We start from the raw sequence: 15,119 nt of genomic DNA, 5'->3' as shown, positions 1-15,119 counted from the left end.
TTTTTTGCCAATATGCAGAGTTCCCGCAGATCCTTAAAAAGTCTTAAAAGGCATTGAAGTCATTTGAAATAAGGCCTTAATTGGTATTGAATGGACTCAAATTAATTATTCAAAAGTCTTAAAAAAGCTCAGACATGCTAAGTAAGACTTTATTCATTGTTTTTTTCTGACGTTGCATTGAAAAATCCCAAAATGATTGGCAACATCTATTTTTTTGTTAAATAATGTAATAAATTCTTTTTCTTAAACTTGTCATAATGGGGATTTAAACAGAGGAATCTCACATGCAGATTGAGAAACTGAATTGTTGAGAAATGACAGATATTTTCCAATTCTGTTGGTAAATTAAATAGATACTTTTATTATAGGACAATGTAATATATTCATTTTCTCTGATGTGTTCCCCTTTAAAAATGATTGTTTTAATATTGTTAATATAGATCATTTAACCTTTTCTTTTCAAAAGTCATGTTTTCTGTTGCAATAAATATTGTGGGCAAAATAAAATTGTCCTTCAATTTTGGTTAGTAGAAAATTGGTCTTGACATTAAAAAAAGTCTTAAATCTACCTCTACCATCTAAAAAATAAAATAAGAAAAATACTTCAACTAAGGGTTGATGTTTGGAACACATTCAATTTATCAATTAAAAAAAATATATTGGTTAGTCATTTTGGCAGAAATCAGTATATTTAGTCACTTGGACATAAACATTGTATAATATGGTCTAGGTTCGCAATGTCGAGCAACCCTGACTTTTTGTGGGGGTAAATAAGAGTCGTCTTAATTGTTTTCACAGCATATTTTTATTGCACGCTTTTTGACAACCATTATTTAAGAGTGCAGGTTTATTTCTTATAACATATTAATATTAATAATGCACAAATGCACTCTTGATCAGTATTATATCATGGCTGAGCACCACAGCTGAGCACCAGTGTTTGTTTATTGTACTGAACACTACTTGGATCAAATAATAGCTTTCAAAAAAGTTGCCAAACAATTTCCACATAAGTTTGGCATTGCATTTGTACCACTTCATTGCTACAAAGTTCACACATTCACAGGATCATATTTCAAATTCAAAATTCGTACACCTTATTATGACTGTATCTGTGGTATGTTGATGCAGTTAAACCTGAAAGATTTTGGCTCACAGTTAGAATATTGGCAAATATTTGCTACCCCGGTGTTATTTGCATTAGTCCATAACAATGACCTCACAAGGCAGTTAACAGCTAATGTTCGGACAACCAGCCATCTGTTCTCGACCAGCTGTGTTCACACTTCTCTCTCCAGCTGCTTGATGTCAAAGGTCATCAAAACAGCCATGTCAGTGGACTCTCCCGAGGTTGCAGCGGCAAGTTTCAGAACTTTGAGACCATTTCCGCTGAAAACTTCTCCCTCCCAGACTCTGCTCTTATTCAGTTTCAAGTCAGTTCTTGTCTCTCCCATCACGCTCACTCTCTGGGCCCCAGGGACCCTCACCCTGAAGCGGACCCATGAGAGGGGCTCCAGCAGGCCCACACGAGGCTCAAAGAGCACACAGCCTTTCCTCCAGGCTGAGTAGACGCAGGGGAATGGAGGCCCCGGCTGATCACAGCTGTTCCTCAGAACAAAGTCACACATGGGGTTAAAATCTCCACCAGGGGTGATCTTAGCATACAGGCCCAGCCGATACACCCCGGCGTCAGGTAGGCTGGCACTCACTGTCACCTTGCTGTCTGTGTACGTGCAGAAGATGTGCCGTGACAGCGGGATGGCTGCTGCTTTGTTCTCTTCTTTGCTCAGCATGGTGTGAAGCTCAAGGTCCCGCTGGTTGTGGAAGGTTATGTTACACTTGCCTTGCTGGGTGCTCACCAGCGCTGACGTGTGGCTGAATTTGGACAGCCCTGCTTCTGATGTGCGTGTCCCCGGCCCGCACGCCGAGCCAAGGTTCGGGGGGAACAGCTCATCCGTACCGATCACTTTGCCTTTGCAATGCAACAGGAAGTTTCCAGCATTCTGGAATTTGACTTCTGTTTTCTCGTAGTCCCGTACAAACACCGACAGCCGGTAAAAGCCACGCAAGGGGCACAGGACGTGGCAGGTCAGGACATCCGGTTGAATCTGAGTAACCAGGCAGCGCTTGGCTACAGCAGCTTCTAGCTCTGGGTGGACCAGTTCACACAGTGCCATCAGAGGCCTGGATGTCTTCAAAGACAACTCAAAGATACCTTCTTCCACCTCAGCAGCCTTACTGCCCTGGCTGCTGCTTGCAACGCCCAGAGATCCTGCAACAGGCTGCAGACCCCAAGACAAGAAGGGGTTCTCTGGGATCACCTCCATGGCCCTGGGGTTTGGACACTCAACTGTGAAGGAGCAGACCCAAATCAGAGGTGTGGTGGCTGTTTCAGGTCTGGCAAACACCTTCACGTCATACGTGCCGCTTGTAGGCGGCAGGAGCTGCAGCTTCATGCTTCGATGGGAAACCGTTAGAAGGCCAAAGGACGAGTTGCTGGACTCTTTCTGCTCTGGAGCTCCACAATGGAGAAAGTCCTGGTGCTGCGTGATCTCATAGGTAAAAGTTGTTGGCCTGGAGAAGCTGAGGGACACATTTGCCTCGCCATCATCTGAGAGGGAAACAAGACATTAATTTTTTTAAAAATGTTCTCCTACATTGAAAGATCTTGTTGGCAAAATTCAAACATGTAGCCTGAATTAATATGAAAGAGGCAAACACTTGCTCATTCTTGGACAGACCTGTGACGATGTGGCAGTGATGAGGCTGAATCAGTCTGAGCCCCATGTTGAAGAAGGCCGAGGTCTTGAAGACCCTCCTCTCAAACTCCTCCAGGGGGATGGGCGTGTCCAGGAGCTGCCATTTCTCCTCATCGGGGAAGTGCGTCTCAATAAACTCCTCTGGGTCCGTTAGAAAATAGAAATCATCGAACCTTGGAGGCAACAGATGGAGACAGCAGACTGGTTTGAGACTCAACTCGCTGCTGGTTTTGTGTGTATGATGATAAACAAAAGAGGAAACTCTGACTTGTCACCGTTGTAGGGCTTTGGTGCTTTTGTGGAATTGCAACTCAAATTCCCAGTTTGGGTTTTTTTCACAGAAAAAAAAACTTTCCTACTACATTCCTCCCTTTGTGGTGAATTTAGTGGAATTTGTTCCCTTTTCAAACCTTTTGACGAAGTTTTCATGTTCCATATCCACTCGTCCTGCCCCCCAACAGGCGTCCAACAGGAACCACTGTCCTCCCAGGAGCACAGAGTTCCACAGGTGATCAGATTTCACATTCTTGAGGCTCTGGCCCTGAAGATACCCGATGCCCTTACTGTGGCCCGGAACCTCTTGGCACTCGATGCCCACCTCTCTGTAAACACAAGCCAAACAGAGCACGCTCACTGCCTTTTGTCTGCCAAGTCCTTAAACTCAAGTTCAGGGTTGTTGTTTGCAGTTTCGCCACCAAGTGGTGGCCACTAGCCAGCCCCGCAAAAATACTTGCAAAGAATTGGAGGCCACTTTGTGGTGTTTTTAAACTTGTTCCCAGTAAATGTTTTGTTCCTTTAGATCAATGTACTTCTTCAAATTAAAGCGACATTTGTCTTTTTATGGAATAGCTTGTTTGAAGAACAGTCGGCATGTGCCAATACATATGTACAAATGTGCAAATACATAACACCTTTCCTGAGAAGTTATGATGACATGGTTGGTGTTAATATGCCCTCAGTCAGGGATACTCAGCCTGCTTTGCTTGTAGGCCACTTCTGCAAAATGACAGGCGGCATCGGGCCAGTTGCAACAGTGAAGTGACCTGCAATTCCTTTAGGGTGACCATGGCCCCTGCTTGTGGGTGCCACTGTCAGGCTACCCATTTGGAAAATTTGTGGGGGCACCACTGATTGTTTGCGCTGTAGATCTTCAGTTTGATCAGTTAAGTAGACTTTATTTATAGTTGAAATGTCTAGTGCCTTGAACTTAGAATGGACCAAGGATTCAGAGCGCCGCACAATACTGAAGGACTGGACGGTAGAGTGGGGATAGAATGAATATTGAGTGTATGCTGACATCTAGATGAATGAAAACTTCTGAGAAATTTACTGCAGTATGTTTTTCTCCGTGAGTATACGTTATTGTTATTCTTTCAACATGCCTCTCTTGAAAAATAATGAAATTCTTATTGCGGCATAACAACACTAACCTCAAGTGTTGTTGGAAAAACTCTTCCAACCCACGCTCTTCAAATGTTTTAACCAGCAGGTGAACATAGGGAAGCATTTAGTAGCTTAAAAGCCAGCTGTTTCCCCTTAATCATCAGGTGTACATTGAAATAGAGCCAAACAAAAAGTAAATTAACACATATATTTGGAGAGTTATGTCTTTGACCAATAGAGTGCTGCAGAAATGAGTCCTAAAATGCAGAAATTAGTTCCCATTTTTGCACTTCCGGCTCCCTCAGCTTAAAGGAGTCAGTGGGTTCTTTGAATGGATTTTTGGTTAGTTGCCAGAAATAAGGTCTGTGGGTAACCCTTTAAAACTTGAACAAGTTTGTTTGAATTCTTTCAAAAACAAGGAGAGAAGGCAATGAGCAACGTAACAAGACATTGCACAAAAATTAGCAAGAAATTAGTAAAAAAGTTACTTGAAAATCATCACCTGAAAAAAGAAATGTGAAAAACAAACAAGAAAATGACCTAAAAGTGCTGAAAATTAAAAAACAATACTCTATATAAATGAACAACTGTTGTGACATTGTCTCCCAGTGTTTTTTAAGACATTGTGAAAAAGCCAAAATGTCTAATTTATTTAAAGGTTTCAGTTTTGTTTTGTTTACCTGCACATCTCTGTACACAGGCTGGAGTAGCCGCAGCACACACCCCGACCGGCTGCAATCACCTCCTCCGGGGAGCTCAGCTTCTCCGAGCGGCCAAGGTAACCACTCACATCGTACTCTATAAAGACAACAATCCTTTTATTCTAAAACAAGGCGAACATATAACACCTGCTCTTAAACAACATATCCTAAAATCCATACTGTGGCATAATACAAAACACTGGGATTTATATATAGTTCAGTGAAATACAAACCGATGTTGTGGCACAGCCAGACCCAGATGGCACGAAGCCTCTCCAGCTCATTTCTGGCTCCTTGTGTGATGCTCTGCACTATCGTCTTCACATCGTACACACATTTTTCCTTCAGCTGCAACACACAGAAAAAAAAAGATATTGCCTGTTTGATAAAATGCAGTTTTAAAGTAATTCAGTCAATCAAACAGTTAATCAATCACTTTATTTATATAGCACTTTTCATACAAGCAAAACTCTAACACAACACACACGCACATTACGCAGCCACACAAGCTCGTGGATAAAAAAAAACAAGACTTTGTAATTAACTGAAGCACTTTAATAAGAGTACTCATCAAAAGTGGGAACTGAGGAAACACTAGATGCATGCTAAAACCTATAGATTATATCTAAAGATAGAGTCTTTGCATTCGACAAGCATAAAAAACTTTCCTGTTAGCCGTTTTTTTCTTCAGCTTACAGCATCATCCTGTTTGCCAGCATCCTTCAGTGTCATTCAGTGCATTCAGCAAACCAGGTTACCCTCCATGCTCAAGGCTGTGAGTGCTGCCTGAGAGCTGTGGTACTTGTCATGGTTTTATTGCAGATGATGAGTAGATGTTGTCATTCCTCAATGCTTTCTTTGCAGAGCAAAGAGAGAAACACAAAGACCGTCTCTTTGTTTTGATGCTCTTAGTTATCTTGGGTTGCTGCAAATGTTCTCTTATTTGGAGTTATTGGCTTGTATAGCTTGTGTTCATTGAGATTATAAGTATGCATGAGCTAGAGTGACAAACTATAATTTTGAAGTCCTATATGTAGGTTACCTTTTTGAAATTTGAGCAAATTGGTTTGATTTCTTTAAAAAAATAAAAGAAGGGAGAAGGCATGGCCAAAAAGTTTGCAAAAGGTCAGTAAAAAAAAAGATAACTACCTGAAAGTATGCATACAAAAAATAAATAAAAATGAGTGCTGAATTTTTTTGTATTTATTTTTTTCTGTAATATAATTTTAAACATTAAATTACGATAATTATGAAGATTCTGGGGCATTCTCACATTTTTTTGGGGTAATTTTCTTTAATTAACCCCCAATTTAATTTTTTTTTTAGGTAATTTTCTTGTCACATTTTCCTATTTTTTGCATTTCAACCAAGTTGGTTGTAGATTTTACTTGAATAAAGGATATTTCCTCCACCACTAGTGCCAGGTGAGCTAGCCATAGATGTACTCTTCCTTCTGCACGGTGATACGTTTGTCAGGTGGAGTTTGGTAGAAAGAAAATAGATTCTACATGAAACTGCTCACAGGTCTGTCGTCCGCCTTTTTTTGGTGCTAGCTACAAGCCGAGAACCATCTAGTGTCATTATATTGGAGAGAAGGCAGACATCTCTCTTGACACTCTGCAACTCACCCCAAAATAATCTAGACTGATACATAGCTCTACAGGTGAGAAGGAAAATATTTATTTTTGATTTTAGGGTGAACTGTCCCTTTAAAAGTTGAAGCATGGGCTGATGTTGTCACTGCTGAGGTTAAAGATTCAGTTAATACCAGTAAGAAGAGATTGGCAGGCAGATCTGCACTTTGGCTGCCAACAATAAAAGTCTTAGCACCTCTTGTGTTATGTTATACCAGGATATGAAGTGTAAGCGTCCTCACCTCCACTCCGGCCCTGATGACATGAGTATCAACCCTGTGGAAGACCTCTGAGCTGGCAAACAGGTCCTTTCGTTGCCTCCTCTTCCCCGCCGCCACAGAGCCAGGTGCCACCCTCTGTCCCAGGTGTGTTTTCGCTTTCAGGTGCCTGTGTTCCTCCGCCTCCTTCCTTACCGCGCTCTTCTTCACCACAGTGATGGTCCGGGCCGCGCTCTCGGACGACAGCTGCCTCTTCGCCGCAGGACGCTGATCTTCACTTTCAGCCGCTAGTTTCTCGAACACGCTCTGCCTGGAGAGCACAGAACTCTGGGAAGCTTCTGCACAGACCAGGACCTGTGCGGCTCCCTCGGGGGGAGGCTTCGGACTCCCCTTGGTCTCATGATGTACCAGAGCTCCTACCACAGCAACAGAGCTCGAGTCGCTTGTGATTCGTTTCTCCTGGAGGTCGTTGAGCTCCAGGGCCTTAACCTGGACGCATCCCTTCTGTGTCACCTCATCTTGCTGGGAAAGGCGCGCAGCACAGGAGAAGGGGAAGGAGAACTTCTGGATGGCAACTTTAGCTGACATTATGCTGGAAGCATGGTGCCCTAACCGAAGAGAAGGTAGATGCTATTCAAAAGACGGTATTTTTAACTGTTACAGGTACATTTTCAGTACCTTGACATGGCTGCAGTGGGAGAGATCTATATTGCTGCACTGAAAGTATTTTCTATACAGTACATTCTGTGTAAGACAGTGATGAATTGGCAATTATATCATGTCTATTCATGACCAGAAAGGTTGGAATCATTAGTCACTGTCACAGCTAACAGCGCAAAGAAAGTCAGAGCTTCCACCAGATTAGAGTGACCTTATAACTTCCTGTGTGTGATGAACCTGCAGATTGATGACCGTATTCAGCACATCTTAAGAATGAGCAACATGTGTGAACAAGCCGGTGACTGTTTGAAAATGACTTGTTCTGTTGAAACAGTTTGGCACAGCGGAGACGCCGACCGTCCTTCAAATGCTGACCCGGGCCGAATCTCCCCGCGCTGGCAAGTATCTGCCCGGCTCAAGCGTCCTTCAGCAAGTCCTATCAGCTCCGTGGGTGCTGAGCTGCAGCTGACCCTGACCTCAGACCTTCCTAGAGTGCGGCTAAAGTGAAGGTCCCAGAGGATTGCATAAGGTATCACCGCTCACAGCACAATCATAAACTCACAATCTTAAAATAAAATCACACAGTGTTTAAGTGTCACTGTTTATAATAACTACTCAAAAATCAGATTTATGCTCACAAAATTAAAGGTGGGTTTACATCCCTAAAAAGCGGCTGAGGTTTTTACTCACCCTGAGCGGATTTAAAATGCCTGCTGGATGTTTTCTGGAGTGTCGGGCAGAGATGTTTCCACTGTGTGTTCTCAGTGGTCCCCAGTTGCAGGGGGGAGGCTTATATACCCTCCCAGTGGCCTGCCAGGACAGGCCCCAGAATAACAGGCCTAAAAATACTACAAAGCAGTTAAGACCAGCCAATAGAGTAAGCCCCAACTGAGGAGTGTGACGTCTGTGTGTGTGTATTTGTAAGTGTGTGTGTGTGTGCACGGGTTTACAGATGTATGTTCTGATGTGTGTGCTCTGTACATGCATCGGCTAAACAGTGCGTACACACTGCAGCATATCTGAGCACAGCGTGAATGTGTGTGTGTGTGTGTGTGTGTGTGTGTGTGTGTCGGCATGTGTCCATATGGATTGTGAATATGAGCGGTTGTGCGGCGTTGGCGACGGGTGGGAGGGTTGGCGCGTGAGCATGTGTTGGGTTCGACGGAGGGGTCGGATTCAGCGAAGAGTTGGTCGTTCAGAGAAAGGCACAGAAGAGTTTATGAAGAGTCCTGGCATACGATAACGCCCACATCGACATCAAACACACGCGGTCGCCACTGTTTCTGCCACACACACGCTCAAATACACAGTTTACTTAATCTCTGTTGCATTTTGCAAGAAAGGCACCAGATTAAATATGTTGATCACTTTATTAGAGATGTAGAGATGATCACGTTGGTGGATGAAGTATCTGAAATATATACTTGAGTAAAAGTAAAAGTAGCGAGAAATATGTAGACATAGATTTTTTTTTAAAGCTACATTTATAGTTTTGAATGATTACATTTTTTGAGCATTTTTTCCAAGTCTTGTTTGCCTTCTTTGGGGTTTGTTTTTTTTTGTTAACTTTTTTTTAAATATATTTTTTAATTTTTTTTTTTTTAATTTTTTTTTTTATATGTTTTAAAACTAAATTACAGAATTTTCTTCTAAGTTCTTTCTAATTTTTTGGGGTAATTTCTTTTTTCATTGCTCATTGCCTTCTCATGATTTATGATTTTACTTGTGTCATGGTGCAAAGGTTTAAATACTTGTGAAAGGCATCTGAAAGCAGCACCAAGTCACTCCAGGTTTCAAAGGGTTAAAAGGGAGCATGCATTAGACTAAAACGAGGTCTTTTTGCAAATTAAAGGATTTAAGGAGCAAAATTCAGTCTTCCCATTACTTCACTAGTCAGTCTGTCCATTCCTTCTCACTTTATTTAGAAAATGTAGGGGAGTGAAAGTGAAAGTTTACAGATATTAAAACTCAAGTTAATTACAAATACATCCAAAAAATACTTAAGTACTGGAACGAAGTATTATCACTTTGTTATCATACACCATTTGATGAAAGTCAAATCAGGTTTAATAGAACAAATCAGTGTCGCACACAGTGTCTGAAAACATTTACAGGCTTTTAACAGCTACAGTTCTGAACACGGCAGGTGGCAAACAGATGGTTTATCAGCACTTTTATCACTAAAAACAGCTGCTGCTGCAGTCAAAACCTACTCTATGAGACCAATGAGAGTTAAACAACACAGTACATTTGTGAGCCAGAAAATAAAACCCCTGCAACACTGAGGGAACTGTAGAGTTGGATTGTAATTATCTGTGAGTTCATCAATATGAGCAACCTCTTTCAAATCGCACATTGTTATTTGCATTATTGTCACTGTAAAGATATTAATTATAGATTATATTTTTTGTACAAATTGACAAACATTTGGCTGAAAAAGGCTGAGAGAGAGATCGCCTTCCTCAGCTGGTGTAATCGGATATGCCAATGTGGAACAAAATAAATAAAATATTTGACATGCAGGAAAGAGGAAAATCCAGAGAGTTCATAACCAAACAAGAAATAAAGAAAAAAAGGTTTCCCACAGTCAAAAAAACCCAGGAATTTCATAATCTCATTTCCAGGCCTAAAAATGTCATGGAATTAGTACAACAACAAAAAAAGAAAGAAATATTGCAAGTTTTGGAAAAGTAATAGAATTGTATTTTTATTTTTATTTTTTATAACTCTCCCCCTTTTTTTAAGACAAATTTTAGGTCATTTTCTTAAATTTAATTTCTTTCAGTTTTTGGAACATTTCTTGTCAAGTTGGTTATTTCCTTTTTCCCCTTGTTTTTGAAAAACAACAACAACAAAAAAACAAGAAGATAAAAGTGATGTCAAGCAAGGTTTTGAAGGGTTAAGCACAGTACTGGAGTAAATGTACACACATAAATCAGAATCAGGATTACAGGGATAAATTGTGGTTGGTTACAGTCGCTCTGATGTCAGCATAGAGAATTATTGCAAGTACTAATAATTACAAGCACAGGTATATAAAAATATAAAATAGACACCCAATATTAGTAAACAATTAGCACTAGTATGTAAATATTTAAAAATAAAATATGTATTATATGTTGAGTATATAAAGTGTGAAAAAATGTAAATAAAAAGAAATGCACCAATAGATAATTAGCATCAGTATCTGAATATTTAAATTAAAATATGTATAATGTGCTGATTATTTAAACTGTGTAAAATATAAAACTGAGCCTAATGCTACAATGCAATGTATAAAACTAGTATGTAAGTTGAAATTATAAAAATATATACGTGTGTGTGCAAAGCTACAATGAAAACATAGTTATTCATAAGGAGGAATAACAATAAGAATACGAATAAGAATTAAATATAGCCTAATTTCAGCAGTAAAAACCTTTGAAAGGAAATCGATCCATGAATCCAGCTTTTGTCAAACTAAAAAAAATAAAATCAAGAGAAAGGAGGATATGTTTTTAGGTGATCGCCACACAGATACAGTATTACATAACACCACCATATGTTGGTGTTGATGTTGACGCCTGGGCACGGCGGAGGGACAACCACCTCCGCTGGTGGTGGATCCTGAGCCAGCTGACTGTGAAACCGCAGAGTAATAATGCCATCTGGAACAGCTGTCAGCCAAGGAATCTCGCTCTGGCTTATTAGGGAGAGCAGAGGAGCGGGGGGGGATTCTCTCCAGCTCAAAGCGGGGTGAGACACATGGAGGGGAGATGAGAAGCTCTGATATGGCAGAGAAATGAAAAGGAAATCACTGCAGGCTGAAAAGGAGAAATGTTAATCTGCTTCCAGGCATTAGTGAGTTTCTCATCGTAGTGAGAAAATATGGATTTCAGTCCCTTTTGGGTTCATGAGCTTTAGATGACTGTTTTCTGCTCAAATTCAGCAACCATTCGCACAATTTGACATCACACAAAGATGGTTTCTTAATTTTAGAGCATTTGTATCATTTCAGTTAGTAGACTGCGTGCGTCTTTAGCACAGTAATCACTAAATACACATCCAAAACTAGGCTCAAAATGACAGAAAAGCAGTTATCGGCAAACAGAAAAGTTTTTCTGCTGATTATTTCTACATTAATGATAGTGTACATTTTATTTAAATCTTAAATCAATTTAAATCTTAAGGATAGTTTAGATATTGTGAGGTGGGGTTGTATTTGATATCCACAGTCATGCATCCCACTGTGGAGAAGCAGACAGGAGTACAACCGTGGGGCCTAAGCAAAATACTGCTGCAGACGGAGGCAGAAGCAAATGGCATTATAGACACCTTAAAAAACAATTTCAATGCAAACTGAGCAAATTGGTTTGATTTCTTTCAAAAAGGAAAAAAAAGGCAATGAGCAACGAAAAGGAAAATGTACCAAAAATTTGCAAGAAATTTATAAAAGGTACAAGAAAATTACCAGAAAATTTGTAAAATAAACAAACAAACAAAAAAAAGAAAACAAAACGAAACAAGGAAAGAACCTAGCTTCTGACCGCCTGCTTCTCCAAAATCGGGGCATACCAACTGACATCTACTGTGTGAAATACACTGACTATGTAAAAGTACCTCATACAACCCCACTTGAAAAAATCTAAACTATCTCTTTCAGTACTTACATACGTAATTTAACAGAAATAGAACTGTTAGTCAATGTCCTCTTAATGGGTTTTTTGTTTTTTTTCTAGTGGTGGTCTTCCTCAGCAGAGACGGGTTTCTATACCACTTAGGTCTCAAGATGACAGCTCTACTATCTCCATGTCCTCTCCACAAACTCCACCCACAGAGGAAGACGGTGAGATGTGATTAAAAGTCAAGAAAAAGCAAGGACGTGTACCTTGAGTCTAGTTTCTAATTTTCTGATCAACTTTCACACTGAATTTATATAGTACCAAGATAATTCAAATTGCAATCTGCACCGTGAACAAGACAAATAAAGGTATTTAAAAAAATCATTAATTTGGAATGTGCATGAAATAAAAGTGTCATTGAAGAAAATAATCAGAGATGTGGCAAAGAAGATCATTTAAAATTCGGACATGGAAGTGGCTGAAGTTGGGGTGCATCACGAGGGGGTCCTGGGTGTGTGTGTAGCTAAATCCATCTTTGCAGTGTTTGCTTCTGTCTGGAGGCACAAAAAACTGTTTCCTTGAGATCTAAAGGACCAACTGGCTTTTTATTCCTCAAACATATCAACAACATATTTTGGCCTTGGGCTGTTGTTTATAAACCAGCAAAAGCACTTTTTAAAATCTATTCTGTAACTAACATGGAGCTTGTGTAACGTCCTCAGCTGTCTTCTCGTTATTGTAGCAGCCGCAACCTAAATGTGTTGTCTTTTCGAGAAGATCAAGAACAAGCGATGCTCCCTGCTGGAGATGAAGGCATGAACGAGTTTCTCTAAATCTCACGTGGAACGGAGACCTCTGATTCTTGCTATTTTTAGATGATAAAAAGCTGATTTAGTCATTGCTGTGTTGTCGCAGCAGCTGGAACTACAACCTGAATCCATTAAAACAAAAGATTTCTAATTTGTACTTTTTCATTATAGCAAATTTGAAGAGTGATGAAATGGCTGATTCCTACCTGCAGATATGAATAAATGTTTGATCAGGTAGAGTCTCTGGGATACAAGCTTTGTTAAAGGTGTTCTTATAAGAGGGTTCTGTATAAAGTACTTCTACGTGTGGGTTATTGGCATGAAATGATTAACCATTTGAAACCTGAACAAATTGCCTTTATTTTTTGAGATATGGATATGGGAAGAAGGCAATGAGCAAGTAAAGAACAAATGACTCAAAATTGTCAAGAAATTAGTAAAGAAAAAGGGGAGCTGTGTTGGAGATCCGCGTTGTGGGAGATCCGCACTGCCAGCAGATGTGTCTGAGATCCGCGCTGTGGGAGATCCACGCTGCCAGCAGATGTGTCGGAGATCCGTGCTGTGGGAGATCCACACTGCCATCTGCCATTTCGAAAATCCGTGCTGCCAGCCTGTGTTGGAGATCCCCGCTGTTGGAGATCCGCCCTGCCAGCCTGTGTCAGAGATCTGCTCTGTCGGAGAACCGCGCTGCCAGCCCCTGTGTCAGAGATTTGCGCTGTTGGAGATCCGCACTGCCAGCCGCTGTGTCAGAGATCTGCACTGTCGTAAATCTGTGCTGCCAGCCGCTGTATCTGAGATCTGCGCTGCCAGCCGCTGTGTCAGAGATCCCTGCTGTTAGAGATCCCCACTGCCAGCTGCTGTGTCAGAGATCCATGCTGTCTGAAATCCGCACTGCCTGGCTGTGTCGGAGATCCGTGCTGCCAGCTGCAGTGTCAGAGATCCGCGCTGTTGGAGATTAAACTGATCCGAGTTCAGGAGTAGACTCGCCCATTAATTATTATATTTCCTGGTTATCACTGACTTGAGATCAGTGGGAGAGCTTGGACATGTCATTTTCTTTTTCTGATATTCTTTTTTGGATCAGATCTTTTTTTTCTGTTTTCTAATTTTTAGGTAATTGGCTTGTACTTTTTTCTACTTTTTGGGGGTCTTTTCTTCTAAAGTTGCTTATTGCTTTTTTCCAAAGTTTTTGAAAGAAATACAAATTTTCCCAGATTTCAAAGAAAAATAACAGAAAAAGAACTTTATTGTCTAAAAAGGGTCTTCTTTACCCAGGTGTTTACAAACATGATTCTAAAAATATTAATTTAATGTAGACACATTTGAGTTTGATTTGTTTTCTTGTTAGTCCAGGCATCAAAAGTCAGTCAGAATTGGTTTCGATTAAGTTTTAATTTTAATGGTTGTTAAATTTGAATCCCGTATTGTTTCTTTATGTTACTGCTGCAGCTCCTACAGAGACACACAGCATCTGTAGCTGGAGGCAGGTGTCACTTCCGACATCAAACTATTAACCCTGTATCCACTCAGCGTGAAACTTCGCTGCAGCTCCGCGAGGTTGCCTTCACGCGCGGCTCATGCATGTAATGTGAACCCGGAGTGACAGTCCGAATCAGCGGTCTCGTGCGTGCAGCGCGCGGTGGGCGGGGTCGCTGGCTCAGGCAGCTCGGCGGGCGCGTGCTGTCAGCAACACCTGGTGATGACCGTTGATTACTTAATGATACTATCGTGACTTTTTTTTCCTCTCTTAAATGTAGCCACCGGATAAAAACAAACCCCCCTCTGTGTTACTGGTCTCCTGTGAAGAAGTGAAGAGAAGCCGGTGGGAAAAACACTCCGACGGTATCTGGACACCGGGGACGGTATGAGAACTGTGAAGGACGATGGAGAGGTGACGGAGGTGTCAGTTAATCGGTTTACAAGAGGTAAGATGCATTTTATTTTTTTTAACTTCTTGCTGACGGTTTTCACACGCGTAAACTGTCGTGGCACGTGTGCTCTGTGGAGTGAAAACTGTATTTTATTCATTATTTGCTCAACTGTGTCGAAAAATGATTTGATATTGTCATGCATAGTGTAAGTCAGTGAGCTGGCAACAGACTTGGTTAAACTGCATTGTGTGTGAGAGAGATGGAGAGATAAAAGACAGATGTAGAGAGAGAGACTCCTTAATTAAATGGGACACACAAACTGCACCAGAGGAGGGCCACTTTACTAAAGAGGAAAATTAGGCAGAGTGGGACCTAGACTTGAGAAACAGCCTTAATTATATAGTTTGACCTGCTTAACCGTGTTTTTAGTTGATATTTCTCCGTTTTTACCGTCATTTAGTACTAGTTAAAGTGCTGTAGGAA

At 41.0% G+C, this 15,119-nt stretch overlaps 2 protein-coding genes and 1 long non-coding RNA gene across 3 annotated transcripts in view; 2 read left to right on the top strand and 1 right to left on the bottom strand.

Annotated features, from left to right (window-relative positions):
- Positions 1–799: 799 nt before the first annotated feature.
- ky (kyphoscoliosis peptidase) lies at positions 800–8,196 on the bottom strand. Its single transcript, XM_042500471.1, has 7 exons — positions 8,046–8,196; positions 6,720–7,303; positions 5,077–5,191; positions 4,823–4,940; positions 3,170–3,361; positions 2,742–2,932; positions 800–2,611 (listed from the first exon to the last, which is right to left on the bottom strand). Exons 2-7 carry the CDS (start codon positions 7,281–7,283, stop codon positions 1,281–1,283), a joined length of 2,511 nt encoding a protein of 836 aa, XP_042356405.1. The 5' UTR covers positions 7,284–7,303; positions 8,046–8,196; the 3' UTR covers positions 800–1,280.
- On the top strand, positions 7,251–14,608 carry LOC121953402. The gene is made up of 4 exons (XR_006106510.1): positions 7,251–7,318; positions 7,690–7,884; positions 12,074–12,180; positions 14,523–14,608. It is a non-coding gene; the product is annotated as an uncharacterized LOC121953402 (long non-coding RNA).
- slc4a11 (solute carrier family 4 member 11) overlaps positions 14,608–15,119 on the top strand; it is a 142,073-nt gene continuing 141,561 nt past the window's right edge. Inside the window, 1 exon segment of the mRNA XM_042500470.1 lies at positions 14,608–14,690. Coding sequence (XP_042356404.1) covers positions 14,630–14,690 — 61 coding nt within the window. The 5' untranslated portion in view covers positions 14,608–14,629.

This window comes from Plectropomus leopardus, chromosome 14 (genome assembly GCF_008729295.1).
Source record: "Plectropomus leopardus isolate mb chromosome 14, YSFRI_Pleo_2.0, whole genome shotgun sequence".
In the NCBI taxonomy this organism is placed as follows: Eukaryota; Metazoa; Chordata; class Actinopteri; order Perciformes; family Serranidae; genus Plectropomus; species Plectropomus leopardus.
Note: the sequence above shows the minus strand (reverse complement) of the source record. Positions and strands in the feature narration are given on the sequence as shown.